A 19,699-nucleotide genomic window follows, 5' to 3' on the forward strand; every position below is an offset into this window, starting at 1 on the left:
AAGATCATGAATCCTAAAAGGGAAAATTTGGGAATATGTGATTTGGAGGGCATAAAGGGATCTCCAGCGGAACCCTTTGAAATGGACTTAAATTTTGTCACCTAGGTTGGGGTGTTGAATCCTACTTCCTAGGGTTTAAATTTCAGTTGTAATACTAGGATTCCTCCTTAATACCTGCCTTAATCCTATTGGCTAAACACAATCTCAGAATTCTTAGCATTTAATGTAAGATTATGCTAATTTTTACTCATGTGTGACATTGCCCAAAGAAGCAAAACAACCCTAAAAGCAAATCTTCCATTTTAGGCCAAATCCTAAGATAATTAAGTCTGTTGTCTTGCTCAGTCCTACGTTTTTGGACTTTTGCTAATCAATCTCTTACGCTTCACTATAAAAGGGAACTACCATCATCTCATGGAGGACAACAAATCTTATCATAAAATTCCTCACCCATCATGCTATTTTCAGCCTATAAGTCAGTCCTTTAGTTCGGAAACTAGCCTTTAGTCCATAAGTGCTCATATACACTTACCCATAAACATCACATCCCATCTTCTCAAAAAATCCCAACACCTTAAAATAGACACCAAACCCCTCTGAAATTTCTGATTTTCTTGTCACTTTGCTTATGGTTCAAATCTCCCCAAGCTCATAAATCATTACCCTTAACACACACTCACTTACTCTCAGACATTCCCTTTCTTTTTCTGCATATTCACAGCCTATAAATGCTTCCTAATCAGTCACAAACAACTCTTTACCCATTAAAGCCTTAGCCTTAACATTAACTCTATCATACCATCACAAGCTTACATACCCACTCACTCAAAACAGCTTATACTACCTCAATCATGCCACACATATATTGTAAGAACCAAGTGAGACTTCTGGGCCTTAAATTACTTGGGCTCACAATTTATTTGTAGTGGGTTTGAGGATTTCCTACTTTGGGTCGTTCTCGGCAGAGAGACTCAAAGCAACACTCAGTTTATTCTTTCTCACTTGACTGTTTTCTCCCAGTTTTTTTGAACCCCTTCTTCTCCCAAATTTCTTCTATTTATAGCCAAGGTTAGTGGAGAGATTATGATTACAGCCACCGTTAGTGCTACTGAAGGTCCAATATTATCTGGTTAAAGTGGATGTTTAGGTGAGAGGGCGGTGCAGCATTTATGGCCTTGGAACTTGGTTCCAGCTTGATCGATTATGTTCGGCAACTCAGTTTCCCGTGCATATCATGATTTTCCCGGACACGGCTCATTTGCTTGCCCGGGAAAGTTTAACCGATCGCCTCTTGAAACTCAAAACCCAAAACTTGTTTTTACATTAAGTCAGTTTCAAGAAGGGCGTAGGGTAACTGGACCTTTCCGCTGGGCCTGCGCCCAAGGCCGGTATGGGCCTGGGCCTAGGGCCTGTATGGGCTTGGGCTCAAGGCCGGTATGGGCTTTGGGGTCTCGGTGCCGCACATATATATTCTCCAAGAATCTTAGTTCAACATTTCCATCATATTTTTCCTCTTTTACTTGTAATTATGAAGCCTTTAATTTTTGTTTATTGTTATTATGATGAAAGTCATAATGTTTTGAATACTATGGAAGTTTTCCTTCATGATAGCTTGATAATAATAAAGAAACTATATGATTTTTATCATGTAAATACATTTATTGACTAATCAGACGTTACCATTAAAGGTCTGTCATACTCACTGGTAGACCATTTTTCCTCTTGTGTACTTGTCATAATGGACCAACTTTTATATTAACCAACTATGGAAGAAATGCATAATTTTTACTATGCAAATACAATTATTGATTTTCCAAATATCTACCCTTGGACGTTTCTCTTGCTTACCGCTAGACAATTATTTAAGCACTTGTTGTGGTGGGCCATCCTTTGTACTAGCTTATCTTTGCAGGAGGTATTTTTGCGGCCTTATTATAATTTTTGTTGGATGCAACCTAGACCTTAAGCAAAATTAGCCTTTCACACTTCACTGATAGCCTTTGGGCCATGTTCCAAGCCTAAAGTCGAGTCTTGGTTTTTGACTCCCCTAACATCATGTGGGCAAAGAACGAAAAACACCCCCGATATAAAAGAAAGAAACAACAGAATCTAAAGGTACACACAAAAATTCATCCAAAAACCACTCCAAGTCTATTTCTCTCTAAAAACCTTTTATTTTTCTGACTTAACCATCGAAGTGTTTTTGACAAACACCACACCAATGTGCCTCATTTCATTTCAAGTCTTATTGCAGGTTTCACATTGGAGACGTAAACAACCCAACTTCGTTCATCTATAGAGACGAGTAACTCAACTGCTGATTTTTTGACATCATCAATAACAAAAAACAAATATTACACATCTACACTTTGAAAATTAAAGGTTTTTGTATCAGATATACGAAAAGTAAAAGAATTGCAACATAGCATTTTGTTTCATTTCATGCCACAGCACCAAGGATTTAGCAACAAAAAAGAAATCCTAAGTAGGATTAATTATTATATATAAGCAAGTAAGGTTATGCGTCTAAACCTACTTTGGGTACCATTTGTTCACTTTTATTTGTTCATTTTTGCTATGATGACACATGGCTATCAAATCCAACGAGGAATCAAAGCTTTTTTCCTCTAGTTGTAGTTGGCAAGTGACCTTAAGCTCATTTATACTATGGGAACAAATGCTTTAACAAAGTTAAATAAAGCACGGATTCAAATTATTAAAAAAAAAATATATATATATATATATATATATATCGAATAAAGTTTACTCTACTTTCACTTTCCATGGCAACAATAATTATTCTATACATATGAGATATGAAATATATGAGTTATCCTTAAGGGAAAAAAGAAGATGTTTTGTCTTTAAAATGGATTCATTTTATAATTTAGAAAAGGGTTGAATCCCATTTTTAAGTACCTCAAGGGCAACCGTTAAGGTGGAATTTTCAATGCCGCTTTTTTTAGATATTCAAACTTTTTATTAACTTTTGCTACTTTTCTGTTTCTCAATATAGATGGAATTTTTTTTTTTTTTATATATGAATAGATGGAATTTGTTTTATTCTTCTTGACTAATGTTCTAGCCTCTAGAAGCATTTGTGAGAATACTTTATAAAATCTAGGGTAAATTCTATTAGCATACTCCGAGGTTTGGGTTAATGCCAATCGAGTCAAAGACTTTTCAAAACTGATTAATTTGGTTCCTAAAACCAACTTAATCCTTAAGATAGTTGAGAAAAATGATTAACTGGTTTTATAGTATTTAGGGACTAAGTTGGCTATAGGGAACAAATTGGTAAATTTTGAAAAGTTTTAAACATTATTGGCGTCAGTCAAAATCTCATAATATGTTAATGAAATTTACCCTAAAATTTAATGCACATGCATATGCATGAGGGATGATACATATGACTAATGGTGTGGTCCTGTGGATATTAAAAACAAATATCTTATGGTTATTATTAGAAGGTTCATGTTACTCCTTTTTTGTGAACAAAGTTCATGTTACTCTAAATACAAAATCTAGCTTACAAACTGATTTATCATTAATTACCTAAAAAAACAGTTTCAACATTCATTTATAAGGTAGTTGAATCGTAAAAAGTTACAAGTTTTATGTAGTAAAAATTGTAGTTTCATTTCCTTGTTCAGGGGCGGCGCTAAGCAATGTATTTGAACCCCTTGATTTGGCCATCCTAAAATAAAAATTTGAACACTTTAAACCTAAAATAAATATTTTTAAAACTAGTTAAAATAAGCTTAAATATGATTCTCTTAACAATATCTTGGTATTTTCAAACACAAGAAAAAGCCTAATAACAAACTAATTTGATCTGAAATTTTGGGAGAGGGGGGGGGGGGGGGGGGGAGGGGGAAGTAAGCACAATAACAAAAGTAAAAATTTGTTCGTCTTAAACCTCAGGAAAAAGCCCATTTAGGTCTTAACAAATTAGAAATAAACTAATAGATAAAATTTGATTATATTTAGATTTTGCTTGCAATTCAATTAACAACACTAATTAATATCTTTATTGTATTTAGAAACAATAGATAATTTCTAAAATTTAATCTTAGCAACAATAATTGGTATGTTCATTGTATTAAGAAACAATATGCCAATTGAACTTACAATTTATCTTTTATAAGAAATGTTATATTCACAATATTTTTATAACAAATCTTAAGTGGTAGATTGTTGCTCTCTGTTAAAGATGGGCAAAACATAACACTTCTCATCTTTTATTTTATTTTTAGTACGTACTATGGACAAATTTGTAAAAAAAATCCTCATAGGTGGTAAAATTCATCTTCTTATTGACCCTTTATAAAAAAAAATCATAAAGTCAGCACTGTCCTCATCACATATATGATATATGGGTTTATTTAACTGATATTCTTAAAATATTTATTAATAAACTATTTTTAAGAATATATAAAAAATTATCAACTTTTTTTTCTTATAAAAAATTTATATAATTTTTTTTTAAATCAATACCCTTACAACATCTGTGTACGCATGAGACACCTCGTTTGGCAGGTGTTCCATTCTTGTTGGATATGTCAACCCAACTTACGCAGCATATTCGGCCCACCGAGTCACAGTGACAGGTCTCTTATTCCTTTGAGGGTTCATGATAAATAGATAGAGGCTCACACACCCAAAAATGGCTGCCATTGTTGTATCCGTAGCCTCCACACTCATAGCTTCGTCTCCTCGATATTCTTCTTCTACTACCTCCTTACTTTTCACTAAACTAAGGTCTTCTTCACCATTTCTTCGATTTTCTTTAGCTGTTACACCCTTTTGCTCTCGCAAAGGTAGACTCATGGCTCACACTCTCGCTCAGGCCAATCTCGGCCTCACTTACCCTGCTGGCATCGAAGCCCCTAAGGTCTCTCTCTCTCTCTCTCTCTCTGAAAACCCATTATTAGTTTTTCATTTTGTTTAATATTTTGGCTTTTGGATTGAGTTTCTTGGCTAAAGTTTGTGCCTTTGTGGACATTTGTGATTCTGGTTGATGGGTTTCTCTGTTTGAGCCCACTAGACTTTTCACTGTTTGTGCTTCTGTTTTTAACAATTTTGATGGATTTTGTGGTTAATGTTCATAAAGATTTGATCTTTGTTAATGGGTTATGTCTATATCTTTCTATCCAAATTATTATTTCTTTACTATGTGTTATAGAGTCACATTTTTTGAATTATCTGATTGATAACCATAAAGACTTTATCTTTGTTGATGGGATTATATATAAATCTTTATATACACATTATTTTTTCTCCGATATGTGTGAAGGAATCACAGTTATTGAATTATCTGATTGAACTTGATGGGACAGATGGTATAAAGAATTGGTTTTTTCTGTATCTGAATACTGAACACAGTTATTTATGTGATAAATTCATCGTGGACATAACATTTGATTGAATACTAGAATATTGATTTTGTGAATACAGTTTTTTTCTGAATACTGAACACATTTTTTCTGCGTGTTTGTGAAAACTCCTGAAAGATCTCTTTTGCTGCGAAAGATATTGATGTGACGGAATGGAAGGGAGACATACTTGCAGTGGGTGTCACTGAGAAAGACTTGGCAAAGGATGAGAACTCAAAGTTTCAGAATTCAATTTTGAAGAAGTTGGACTCTCAGTTGGGTGGTTTGTTGGCTGAAGCCTCTTCAGAGGAGGACTTTACTGGAAAGGCTGGCCAATCGACAGTTCTTAGGCTTCCGGGTCTTGGCTCAAAAAGGGTTGGCTTGATTGGGCTTGGACAGTCTGCTTCAACTCCAGCTGCTTTTCGGGGTCTTGGTGAGGCCGTTGCAGCAGCAGCAAAGTCTACTCAAGCAAGTGATGTTGCTATTGTGCTGGCCTCTTCCGAGGGGCTCTCTGCTGAATCAAAGCTTAACTCAGCTACGGCAATAGCATCTGGTACTTATTTTAAGGTCTAAGGAGTTCTAATTCATAATTTTCTTGTTGACATATATGTGGTAAAATTTGGCTAAACATGGTCAAATGATTGAATTGTCCTAGGAACTGTGCTGGGGTTATATGAAGACAATAGATATAAATCAGAGTCAAAGAAACCAGCTCTAAAGTCTGTGGATATTCTTGGTCTTGGAACTGGACCTGAACTGGAAAAGAAGCTCAAGTTTGCAGAAGCTGTTTCTTCTGCAGTAATTTTTGGACGAGAGCTTGTGAATTCGCCTGCCAATGTACTCACACCTGGTTCGTATGACTTGCATTTTTTAATAATCCCTTATTCCTTCTTTTTTTTTTAATATATAATTTTATAGTACAATGGAGGAGGGGGGATTTGAACCTTGGTTCTCTTAATAAAGAGAATAGGTTATGCCATTGAGCTACAAGGCTCTTTCCTCTTGGCCCTCATTCCTATATCCTACTGTAATATGTTAGGCAGTTATTGATTATCTTATATGTGAGACACATTAATAGGTATGATGTTTAAAAGTTTTATTTTGTCTGCTAGTATTTTGTTTTATCTGTTGGTGTTTATTACCTGAACATTTTTGGTATTAATTGTATGCAATGACTTTTATACTTCAGCGGTGCTCGCAGAAGAGGCTTCAAAGATTGCCTCCTTGTACAGTGATGTTTTTTCTGCTAAAATTTTAAATGCTGAGCAATGCAAAGAATTGAAGATGGGGTCATATCTGGGCGTAGCTGCAGCCTCTGCAAATCCTCCTCACTTCATACATTTGTGCTACAAACCTCCAGGTGGACCTGCCAAAGTCAAGTTGGCATTAGTTGGAAAAGGGTTGACCTTTGACAGGTGCATATATGTTTTCACTACCAAGGAGTTTTTACTAGTTCAGTTATCACTTGATCAAAGAGGAAAGAATGGGAATTCATTGCCTATATTTTTGGGATGTTCAATGTCTGATGCCTACATTAAGATTGAAATTGAGTTATATGATTTATTAAATTGTTGATATGTCTTGGGTATTACCTACCAACTAGTGAGCCACTCCTTTCTCTTATTGCTATGTACATGTCAATTACAAGGTTGATTTTATATTTATTCTTTTTATTGCAATTGCTTTCCTAATGGTGATGGATGTGGGATTTGCTTAGGGAAAGATAAAAAAAATTTCTGTGTTGTTTTTTTATTGTTGCTGGCTCTCAGTTTACATGAATTATTGAAATTTATCTTTTTATCTTATTAGTGGTGGCTACAACATCAAGACAGGACCAGGCTGTTCCATTGAGCTCATGAAATTTGATATGGGGGGTTCAGCAGCAGTTCTAGGTGCAGCAAAAGCTATCGGTCAAATTAAACCTTCCGGAGTAGAGGTCATCAATTTGATTTTTTTTGTTCTTATGTGATGCAATGAAAATTGCCCTGATTGATCATTTTGTACTCCTACTTTGAGTAGTTGAATCCTTTAATATATTTCTTCTGTCTGAGTAAAGGTGTCTTGTATATGCAGGTTCATTTCATTGTGGCGGCTTGTGAGAACATGATAAGTGGAACCGGCATGAGACCTGGAGATATTGTAACAGCATCAAATGGAAAGACCATTGAGGTATGGATTCTTTGTCTTGTGAAGAGGTCATGCAATAGTAGTAAGAGTTTTGATTGACTTTTAGGATTGTGTCATATTAAGATGTATTTTAAAATATACCCAAGGTGTCTTAAACCATGTTATATATATATTTTTATATTTTATTTTTCAAAGATAAACTTCAGCTTCAAGTCCTTTATCCATTCTTCTGGTGGGTCCTAGTGAAATATTTTCAATTAGATGCTTGTGTTTTTAGTTCAGTGCATTTATGCTCTTGTTGGGTAGCAAATGCAATAGTCAACCTGGTTTAAACTCAATTGGGTCCACAATCACAGGAGGTTGAACTCAATAAAAAATAATGAAAATTTATGAGCGTATGTGTTTGGATGTTCAATTTAAATTGGATGGCTCCATTATCTTTTCTTATATTTTTCATAGTTTATGGGAACCAATAAGAAAATTCACTTCTAACATTTGACGTTTTAAGACCAGTTTTAGGATTTCTTGAATTTCCTTTATACTAATTTTCACTGTTGGAGTTGGCAATAATTATCATTTTCTATAATAGCCTCATTCACGGTGATGAATTTGTATATAAAACATGACTGTGCAGTTCAATATTTAAGAGTGTCCAAACCCATCACTACATAATATTAAAATGATTTCAATGCATTATATAGTTTTCTGAAATGCACCATAAAGATATTTGGAGCATAGTAATATAGATAAAATAAAATTACATTTAGGTTGGGTCTGGTCATTGGTTACATGCCAGCCTTCCTTCCCCTTGAAACTTATCTTGTTTTGCCATATTGTATTTTGTTTTCCAATGTAAAATGCAATTACAGACTGCATATGGACTAGCAGATTATTTTCCAGTTCTTTTTATATTATAAATGATTCAAATCTTGCTTCAAGAGATTGTTAAATTTCCAATTATTGAATTATGTTGGACAGATCTAGTTCTTTGTTGAATTACTATGATGTAATGAGCATAGGAGGCTTGATTTTCAATGGCATACTTGAGATGAATTCCTTTTTGTTTGAACAACCATAATGATAACAGCATGAACTGTTCAGTATATATAGATATTCATTGAACTTTCTGGTCTGTTATAGCCCCTCTGGGATATAAAATATATCTTTTCTCAACATCCCCATAGTGTCTTACATAAATATATGCATTTTGATTAGGGTTGTATTATTGCTGTTTACATCATACATTTGGTATCAAACAAAGTTAGCCATTTTTTGGAATATTATTGGTTTTTGTTCCCCCTCAAGGGCACTGTTAGTGGTTTAATTGCTGAGGTTCTGCATTTATATCTTCAAACTGAGTTTTTTTTTTGTCATTTCAATCTCTACTGCAGGTTAATAACACCGATGCTGAGGGCAGACTTACATTGGCAGATGCTTTGGTATATGCTTGTAACCAAGGTGTTGAGAAGGTAATACTTAAATGAAGGGCCATATCTATGTATCTTTGATATTTTTAAAAATTATAATGGATCCTGATATATATATATATATTCTTCTTCTTCTTCTTCTTCTTCCTCTCTCTCAATATAAAGTTAGCACAAAATATTGGAACTTCTATTTGTTTGCTGGTTGATCAGTGAAATGTCCTCATTTGATTTCAAAGGGCTAGAAGCAGTGGTTCACTTTCCTCTAATTTTTATTGTAGAAAATGAGATTGAGAATCAAACTTCTGAATGATATTGGCCATAGATATGCTGTGCTTCATAACACATTCGCAGTGTTTATGTAATCTAGAGTCAGTTGTATTACTTATATAACCCTTTAAAATTCAAATTAAAGTATATCTGCTGTTGGGGAATTGGGTCCAGAAATAGAGGACATACTGTCATGCTTCACCTTGTTCTTTTAACTTATTTTTTTCCTTGAAAGAGTTTCAATCTTTTAAAGATGTTTATATGAGTTTAGAATCTGTGCTCACACTTATTAATTGTTCTACAGATAGTTGACTTGGCAACTTTAACTGGGGCTTGTGTAGTTGCTCTTGGTCCCTCAATTGCAGGTATCTACATATCGTGGTGTTGAACTGTTTATTTGAGTTTTATATCCTGCTGGGATTCAAGTTCTGAGAACCATACAAAATTGTATTGCATACAAATCAGTAAAGACCAAGGACAAGTTGAGTACAGGTTAGGGTTATGCATGTGGTGGTGTAAGAGAGAGAACAAGGGGAGGAAAGGCACATTTTTGAAATTTAGTTAACTGTAATTTTTAAGAAATAGTTAGTACACTGGCAGTCCTGTGTGGTTTTCATGGAATGGGGTGAAAACATTTTATGTTTGCAATTTGTTCAAGCCTATTGATTAGTGGCTTCTTACTTGCCACATTCAGTCTTTCACATATCTGCTAAACTCTCGAATACCAGTAATTTTGTTGATGGCAAACCTTTGTTCTTTTTCTTTTAGGTATCTTTACACCCAGTGATGACCTGGCCAAGGAGGTAATTGCAGCTTCAGAGGCCAGTGGGGAGAAACTTTGGAGGTTGCCTTTGGAAGAAAGTTATTGGGAGTCGATGAAATCAGGAGTAGCTGATATGGTCAACACTGGTGGTCGTCCGGGTGGTGCTATCACTGCTGCTCTCTTCTTGAAGCAGGTATATGATCGTCATTACTTTTTTTTTTTGCTTGATATGAGTTGTTCAGTGACTTGTTTTAATTGTAATCCATGCTTTTCAGGGTCTCTTTCTTCTCTATCTGAATTTTTTGCCTCTCTTTAATATTTGTAGTGTTTTTATTTTTAATTTTTATAAACCTTGGAGGAAAGGGAGGGAGGGAGAGGGAAGGGGTGGAGTATTGGGTGATTGGGGCAGCAGAGTTAGTTGCTGCTCTTATTTTGACTCGCTTCTAGTAAAGTCCTCTTCAATTGTAGTTGCTATGGATTTCTGAAACTTTGAGTCGTGCTTTTGCAGTTTGTTGATGAGAAGGTTCAATGGATGCATATTGACTTAGCAGGCCCAGTTTGGAATGATAAGAAACGCGCTGCGACAGGATTTGGCATTTCTACTTTGGTCGAGTGGGTTTTGAAGAACTCTTCTTAGATAAAGATTGAAGCATTCTGTTGGGATCTCATATACATCAAGGGAGGAGAGGAAGAACAATGTCACCTATCACCTATCAAAAAAAAGAACAATGTCACATAGCATCCTTGGTGGTGTTTCTATTCATATGAATAAATATGTTGGAGGAGTTAAGAAGTCATGAGTGGAAGGCATGGTCTTGTTTGAGCTTGTTAGAGAAACTTTAAAACTAGAATTTCAACTGAAATGGTGTTTTTAAATGTCTCTCAGTCCTTTAAAAAAAGTCTACTAGTCCTTATGATTTTTTTTGGTTTATCTATTTTCTTCTGGTCTCAATTTGGAGAAAGTATCTCGTGTAAGAGAGGCATGCCATATTTCTCATATAACAAGCCAATAAGTTAATACTATGTGAGAGGTTGATCGGATCAACTTTGACAAGAGTATTCAATCATATGGCATTCACTTATTGGCTTGTTACATTGTTAACTTGGTATACCTGTCTCAAAACGTGCTTTCTTCTCAAATAGGTGGTGTGTTCTTTGTGTAAATGGGAGTTGGTTGGGAAGGCTTTAATAAGGTTTGGCTAGATAAGATTTGGCTTTATTTCACTAAGTAATTATTAGATACTCCTAGGGTATAGCTAATGCGATACTCCCAAGTCAATAAAAACAAGTTGCCCAATACCAAAATTAATTTTGTGACATAACTTTTTAAGTTTATGTTATATTATTTAATTAGGTGGCTTACTTTTATTGATGTGGAGTTATACTGTGGTGGGGTATAGCTAATGCGATACTCCCAAGTCAATAAAAACAAGTTGCCTAATACCAAAATTAATTTTGTGACATAACTTTTTAAGTTTATGTTATATTATTTAATTAGGTGGCTTACTTTTATTGATGTGGAGTTACACTGTGGTGGTGGCTAAAATCATGTTTTGAAAACATGATTTTAATTATAATTGTGAAATCGTAAAACGTGATTTTCATAATTATAATTGAAATCGTGTTTTGAGAACACGATTTCAGTTGGAATGTTTTCATCGATGTATACCTTAGCATGTGTAACAATAATTAGTATTTCAAAAATAAGTTGAGTTTAACTAGCAAACAATAAAAATAGAAAATATGTCAAATTTGCTTACTCGTCATAATCAGTCCACTCTTTTGGGGCACACGAATCATTCGCTTGTTTGTAAGGTCTTTCAATGTAGTGATGGTGCAAGTATATTTGAATTAGAATTCAACAAGTCCAGAGGCAGAAAATTGGAATGGTATGACATGATTGGATATTAATAAAAGTGGTGTTAGTATTGGATTTACATGAAAGTGATATTATTTAAGTTTCAACTTGTTAAAAAGAAGTGTGTTTTGAGCATTACTCTTTTATTTTTTGAGAAGAGAGCATTACTCATTTGAATTTGTTCCTTTGAATTCTTTTACATGTGATGTGGTTTGGATTCTAATGTTAATATCCTGTTTAAAACATCTTGTTTAAAGAAATACATCCTCATGAAGATAAATTAAAAACAATTTTTGTGTGTGACAATAATGATTACATGTTTCTTGAAAGTGGACAATATCTCTCTCTAGAATATACGTCTTTTGTCATTTTAATAGTTACATCATTTCCCTCTCAAACTCATTTCTTAATATCTTCAAAATTAGAAGGAATTGGAGAGAATTGCGTATATTTTAATGTCTAGTCTCCATGCTATCCATTCTTTTTCTAAATGGATATATCCCTATTTTTATTAAAGAAAATACATAATTGTCATGTTAATATTAAAAGATTCTTTTTCATTCTATGCCTTTCCATCTCTTAATGTTATTGGTTACTATTATAATAAAATATGACAAATAATCTCTCTCTCTCTCTCTCTCTCTCTCTCTCTCTCTCTCTCTCTCTCATACATCTTTTGTCATTTTAATTGTTTCATCATTTCACTCACACACTCACTTTTTTAATCACTTCAAAATTAAAAGGAATGGGAGGGAAATGAAATATATTTCAATAAAATTTTATCTAAAGTCTCAATAATATCCAATTTTTTCCTGAAGAAAATACATAATAATAATGTTATTACTGAAAATTTTACTTTCATTAAACTCCCAAATAAAGTTACTTTCCACCAAAATTATTTATTTTCAAAAATCCAAATAAGAGAGTTTCCATTTATTTATTTATATTATTGTTGATATTATAGTAAAACATGACAAATGTTCATTAAAAAAAATGTACAAACAGTTCAATCATATTTATTTCATTCTTCTACTCAAAAAAAATAATAATAATAATAATTATTATTTATTTCTTTTATAAGCTCTCAAACATAGTGTTAAAATTTAAATATAATGCTCATGAATAATCCTTGATTTTTTTCCCTGATTCTTGGGTAGGTGGGTTGAACATAGGAGAAATGAGAGAAGGACAGGTGACTCATCATACTACAAGCCTATTTAAAATTGTTCATTCTTCCAACAAATCCACAAAGACAATTGTCAAAAATAAAAATCATAATCACAAGGAAAAATAATGTTTGAACCATATATGGTTTTTTACCATAATACAACACTTAGCAAGATTGGTAATTTGGTGTATAGTATCTCGACTTTTCATAATATTCTAGTACATGTTTGGTATGTGGTTGCGTACATTGGCAAGATTTAATCTTGTCTTGTAATGACATGAATTATGTATGTTAACGTGATCAAAGAAAACACATATATAATAAAAAGAGACATTGAAAGCAAACTATTTGATTCAATGAATCTTCCACCTTTGATCAAAAGAAGACAAGTTAGATAGTTTGGTGTTGAAGTGATGGTGTTGTTTTAGTCACAACTAAAGGAATCTTAAATGACAAAATCATGTTCGTTTATTGGATTTAGTCTTTAGATGTAATTAAAAAACATTATCATTATTCTTTCAAAAAGAAGAAGAAGAAGAAACGTTATCATTATTAGCCTCATCATACGCGCGTCTGATGAGATTTTTTTTTTTTTTTTTTTTTTAAGCAAAAAAAAAAAATCAGTGTTTTTATTATATATATATATAATTTTTATTTTGAGAATTTAATTTATAAGTGAATAAAACAATTTGAAAATTAACAGGTGAGTGATCTTATTTTTTAGGTAGTGAGAGTTAAAATTTCATTTTTATCGGATTATCTTTTAATTTTGTCTCTACTTAAACATAGAGGTATAGAGATATTTTTGAACTAAAAAAAAAAAAGAGGAATTCAAATAGAGAAAACTCATAAATAAGAGTATAAATAGTAGTATGTTAAATTCTTGATACACGTGGGAGTTGATTTATATGACCTCGTACGTGCATGGTCAAAACCCCATTAAATCTGAGTCCAACCAAAGTCTCTCGGTTCAGACACAAATTTTTTGAGTTCTTTTTGGCTGTTCCCTCTTTGTTCATTTACATTTTACTCACAGCTTCAAAATCGAACCGTACATCAGTGAATCTTCCATTAGAGGCCACAAGAAAAGAATATACGTAAAGCTGTTCACTTTAAGCTTTGTTGAACATATTATCTGAGCACTAATCATGTAGCAGAAAAAGAAAGGAGAGAGAAAGAGAGAGAGAGAGTGTGAGAGATTTGGGTAAAAATGAGTGTACCTTTGGCTGTGATGACCTTTAATCTTCATGAAGATCAACCACCAGACAGTCCTAATTCATGGGAGAAGAGGAGGGATTTATGTATCAGTGTCATCACCAGCTACTCCCCTGCGATTCTCTGTACCCAACAAGGTCCTTTTTCCTCTCCATGTACACCTCTATATTATATGTATCTTTGTATGTGCATATGTTGGGGCGTGCTTGTGGTTTGGTTGAAATGGTTGATCTGGGTTTTCTTTGATTTGTGTTTTGGAGGCGGGATTTTGATCTTTCACGTTGTAGTTAGAGTTTTACTGTTTTTTGAATACTAGTGAAAAAAGATTTGGGTGAATGATGTTTTGGGTAGAAGGGTTCAGGGTTCTTACTTCATACTTCTTACTTGACTTGTCATACTCTATTTGAAGGACCTATGAATTGGATTGGGTTTTAGCAATTTAGTCTTGGGGTACTTGTTTTGCTTCATATGGTTAAGCTAAATATACTTTCATTGTGATATTAATGATTAGGCTTTTCTTTCTCCTATCTCATGTAATTTTTTATTCTTTTATCTGGGTTCAGGAGTGAAATCTCGATTGGATTATCTTCATCAGTGCTTACCAGGTAACTTTTTTTTCCCCTTACCCCTCAGAGTTATTATTGTAACGCTTATGAACTTAGCTTATTTAATAAAGAAGTTAAATTTAAATAGTTAAAAATATAGACGGACTCTATACTTGTATTAGGCGTTCAAAGTTCAAGTGAGTGTGACACGATTCAAAACATGTGATTTTGAAGAGATTTGCTAGATGTAATTCTTCCTTCATTGAATTAGATACATTAATGTGCTATTGAAATCGATATAGATTCATGTTGAACACTGAATATAAGGCATTTCTGTGTGGTTTCCAATAGTCTAGTATCTAAGATGATCCGATTGCATTGATCTCATTGGTTTCGATTCAAAGTTCGCACAAGGTTTTAATGTAGGATGGACCATCTTACATGCATATCATAAACTATGCATGTGAAAGGGTTTGATACTTTGAGCTTAAAGAAGACGTTCCTTTGGTTTAGGTTATAGCTACCCCTGGAGATAGATCCCATCTGAGTCCCAGTCCCATCTAGGTATAACTCTTTTCATTCTGATAGGAAGGATGTCAAGCCAATAAGCTCTACCTCAAATGGCACTTTCTTCTCCCATAAGAATGAGTGAAGGGTGAGGTTGTGAGTTTAGAACTCATTGGCGCATGTTTAACTTTCTGATTAAAAAAAAAAAAAAAAAAAAAGGATCTGAGCTATATGTTTGAATTGATTTGTGTAGTCATGCATATTGTACAATTGTCATATGAGGTGCATTTATCATTTTTGGGGCTTGTTGCATTTAATGAATTATATTCCAGAAACCTGTAAATATGCTGATATCATATATCAATCCCAAAATAGAATCTGTCGTGTGGACCTGCCTTATGCAACAAAAGAAAAATAGAGTAAATAAAAATATTCCAACTATGGTGTGTCCCATTCCTTATTGTTGTTGTTAAATGAAGCACTGCCATTTTTTATTATTTTAATTTTATTTGTTCAGATAAGAATCATTATCTTACCTGTACAATTTAAATTTCTAGTATAAGTGACGCTCATCTGACAAAGAATATTGAAATATAAGGAAAAGGAAAAACCACAACGAATAATATGTAAAGGGAATTTTATCATTGAATGCCTTTTATGCTTGAAGTGGCAAGACATGAATTTACCTCTGGAGATAGGGTGGACTTCCTGAATAAAATGGTTGAGCATGTTTTATTTGTGGCATAGTCCAAAGCTTCGTAGCTCAACTCTATTAGGTCTATGCCTAGTCTAGAATGTAACTAACAATGCAAAAGTTTTTTTGATTAGTAAGTTACACATACAAATTCTGAACTGTCAACCCCACCCTCCTCTTTGCTCTTACAGGGGAAGGAAGTGCCATTTTATCTACAGCTTTTTGGCAACTGATAAGGGAAATAGTTTTCAAGAAGAATGATAATTCCATGACCACAGAGAATCATCTATGAGTAGATCCTTAGGTACTTAGGAGAGATTAAACCATAGTGTTTAGGGCAAAAAGATTAGTCTTCTCATTTAGGGTGGTATATATTTTTATGAGCAATGCTGTATTCTTCTCTTATGAGTTATGACTTGCACAGTTTTATTCACTTCTTTTTCATTCCCTTTTTTTTTTGCCCTTTTTTTTGGTGAATGTTTTCACTTCTTATTTAACATCATAAACCCAAAACATAGATGTGGATTGTACACTGGAAATTTTGTTAGTGATTGGACTCTTCTTTCTTTCATGTTATCTAGGTTATGATCAATTTGGAGTATCAAGGAAAGGACCACAAGACACTTCAGATGAACATTGCACCATCTTCTATGACAAGGAGAAGGTACAATATTGATTACTTTTTCCAATCTGGCATAGCTTTCTAATTATGCTTCTTCAGAAAAGATTGGTGTTACTTCCTTCTTTTATTAAATGAAGGTAGAGCTGGTAGAAGGTGGAACTTTCTGGTTGTCGGAGTCACCTTCTGTCCCTGGAAGCATGTCATGGGGTTCTGTGGTTCCATGTATTGCAACATGGGCGATATCCTTATAATTTGACTCTTATGTAGATTAAACTTCCTTTTGCTTGATGTTTTTATTTTTTCAACCAAGAGCTTTGTATTGGTTGTTTCTTTGACAAGATGTCCACACATTCCAATTGAAAGGAGTCGAGCCACCAGGGTTTTCCTTTCAGATAGTCAATACAAACATGGATGAGTTAAGCCCTCGTGCCCGTAGACGAAGTGCTTTACTCACATGGCAGCACATTGCATCCCTACCTCCTAACATATCAGTTGTATACTGTGGAGGATTCAACACACAAAAGGAATCAACTACAGGGCGTTTTCTTCTTGGGAGATCAAGGTACCCTAAACATGGATATCCAGCTCTTTTATTGTCCTAACCTATTTCATGCTTATTGGATTTTATCCACATTTATAATTCATACTCATGTTTTGAGTTTTGGATCTTTGCTATTAATTACTGAACTATGAATATGGAGTAATTTAAAAAATGGAGGTTATGGAATAATAGTTTAGGAAAAGGTTCATTATCTTACTCCTTCCATTTTTAGAATACCATTGGCCTGTGACATGAATATAATGCTATTTCGTGAATATTGTAACCAAATAAATTGTTCTGTTTTTGCCAATGAGTTCTGTCTCAAATGGTACTGCCCCTCCCCCCCAATAAGATAGGGTGGAGGGTATGGTTGCTGGTTCAATTTCAAAACCCCTGGGTGTGTGTAAACTTACCAATGGAAAAAAAACGTTTCCAAATAAAATAAAGAAGAAGATTATGAATAATATTCTGTATTCCCGTTCAAGACAATTTATTTTGGAGGATTGGTATGATCCTTCTCCAATTTGGCATTCTTTTAGTAAAAAGGCCAGTCTTGGTTCTTTTCTGGCTTAGGACCAAAGCTACATCACCTTTGTTCTGACATTTATCTTACTATTGGAGAGGTTTTAACTTAGCACATGGGGGGAAGGCCTTTTTTATTGTGTATGATAGTAATGAATGGTGTAGTCCTGTCTATTATAGAATATATATAGAGAAATCCATCTTTCTTTTGTAATCCTGTCTTTTATATTGGAGATGTTTTAACTTTGCACATGGAGGGAAGGCCTTTTTTCATAGTGTATGATGGTAATGAATGATGTAGTCCTGTCTTTTATAGAATATATATAGAGAAAACCATCTGTCTCTTTCATGATAAGTTGGTAACAGTCCATACTTGCTAAAAAGGAAAAAGATTTAAAATTACCCCCGGCTATCACCTTTTCCCTCCTGGTTAACATTCATTTGATAGATAGTTTGGATTTCCATTTAAGATTAATAGTTGTTACCTTACGTGCCCTCTCGGCAATTTAGTGCAAAATGATTGTGATACTCTTTTTCTTGTTAGGGGACAAACTAGATTATTGATGGCTTTTCTCGTACTGGCTTTCAGGGAGCATGGTGTTGTGGGGGACATGAGGGATGTATGGCCCAATGCTCGTGTGAGGAAAAATGTTTCTCTAATACGCACTTACCATGGATTCAAAGGTAACAAGTTTGCTAATTCTATACTGCTCTATGATCTTATAGCAAATGACATGATTCAACAGCATCTGTTACTGTCAGGTGACAAACAGGGAGCTCTTGAATACCTCAAGTTGATTTTCAGAGCTCTATGCCTTTGCTGGGATCGCCAAACCCAGGATTTACATATAGATTGGATTCTTTTCAGGGGTAGATCTCTTATTCCTGTTTCATGTGAAGTGGTGAGTGATAACATTGATGGGTATTATCCTTCTTCCCACTATCCCATATTTGCTGAATTTATGCTTCCTCGTAATGTGAGAGCACTTGAACCACCCGCACGAGAGCCACCCACACTTGAACCACCCACTCAAGAGCCACCCACACCTGAACCACCCACTCGAGAGCCACCCACGCTTGAACCACCAGCTCGAGAGCCACCCACACTTGAACCACCAGCTCGAGAACCACCCACCTGAGAGGAAAATTAGAATGGAAAATTAGAATGCTATTGTTTTGAACCCCATCCTTACCTTTTCTACTTGGATTATTAAGGATATAGTTTATTGTTGCCAAGATTTGATACCCAATTGGAGCACGTTTTGAATGGTTGTGTACTCCTGAGGCACTTTGAGAACAGTTGTTGATATGATTTTACCTTGAATATCTTGAAGTTATGTATTTTGTCTCCATATCCATAAGAAACATTGGAGGGAATTCAATTCACTTGTAATTAATGTTTTCTTCCTAAGTGTTTGGTAAACTACTCAATTTTTTTTTTAATTATAAATTCTCTCTCTCTCTCTCTCCAACGGGAAATTAAGCAAGAATATTTTAGAATTACCCAGGTTTTAGATTTTGAAGTGCAGTGGTTGAGCAGGCTCACACAACTAATGTAAATCTTCAATCTTACGCAAAATAACTCCCGACAGAAGGAAAGACAAAACAAACAAACAAAAAAGAGGGGAAAACCAGAAAGACTAACGAATCTTAGACAGATGGCAAAGGCTTTTGATTTTCCTAAAATCCAAAAACTAAACGACAATCAAGAATTTCTTCATAAGAGAAATAAAGAAAGGAGAAGAAGAGTCAGAGGATGTCCATAAATTTAGGCAATCAGACTGACTTTTCAAAGGGACAAAAAGAGGAAAATAAAACTTGGGCTGCAAAAACAAAAGTATTTGTTCCCAATGTCTACATAATTCTATGACTTTTTGCTTTTGATTAGGAACAATATTAGCTTTCAATAAAACAATACAAAGAAAAAGAACAAAATTAGCTTGTGGTTGCTCGATAAGTGGATATCTATCATGGAGTTATAGTATTGAATGAAGCCGAGTAAAATTCCCAAAGAAATTTGTGAGAAAAAAATGATTTGGAAGTCCTAAATCAAAAACAAAATTTACCT

The 19,699-nt window shown here is 34.1% G+C and overlaps 2 protein-coding genes across 3 annotated transcripts; both read left to right on the forward strand.

The window, feature by feature from the left end:
- The first annotated feature begins 4,608 nt into the window (after window positions 1-4,608).
- LOC126715629 (leucine aminopeptidase 1-like) lies at window positions 4,609-10,888 on the forward strand. The gene is made up of 10 exons (XM_050416333.1): window positions 4,609-4,894; window positions 5,514-5,928; window positions 6,031-6,225; window positions 6,565-6,790; window positions 7,185-7,311; window positions 7,449-7,544; window positions 8,894-8,971; window positions 9,501-9,561; window positions 9,965-10,152; window positions 10,468-10,888. Exons 1-10 carry the CDS (start codon window positions 4,667-4,669, stop codon window positions 10,594-10,596), a joined length of 1,743 nt encoding a protein of 580 aa, XP_050272290.1. The 5' UTR covers window positions 4,609-4,666; the 3' UTR covers window positions 10,597-10,888.
- A 3,045-nt stretch (window positions 10,889-13,933) lies between these two features.
- LOC126715630 (uncharacterized) lies at window positions 13,934-19,062 on the forward strand. 2 transcript variants are annotated; one of them, XM_050416334.1, is made up of 7 exons: window positions 13,934-14,337; window positions 14,764-14,805; window positions 16,528-16,610; window positions 16,706-16,807; window positions 16,916-17,130; window positions 18,176-18,315; window positions 18,394-19,062. In XM_050416334.1, exons 1-7 carry the CDS (start codon window positions 14,196-14,198, stop codon window positions 18,768-18,770), a joined length of 1,101 nt encoding a protein of 366 aa, XP_050272291.1. In that variant the 5' UTR covers window positions 13,934-14,195; the 3' UTR covers window positions 18,771-19,062. The 2 variants fall into 2 exon arrangements, with proteins under 2 accessions (XP_050272291.1, XP_050272292.1); XM_050416335.1 differs by having other exon boundaries at window positions 13,937-14,337; window positions 18,221-18,315.
- Window positions 19,063-19,699: the final 637 nt, after the last annotated feature.

This window comes from Quercus robur, chromosome 2 (genome assembly GCF_932294415.1).
Source record: "Quercus robur chromosome 2, dhQueRobu3.1, whole genome shotgun sequence".
NCBI lineage: Eukaryota > Viridiplantae > Streptophyta > Magnoliopsida > Fagales > Fagaceae > Quercus > Quercus robur.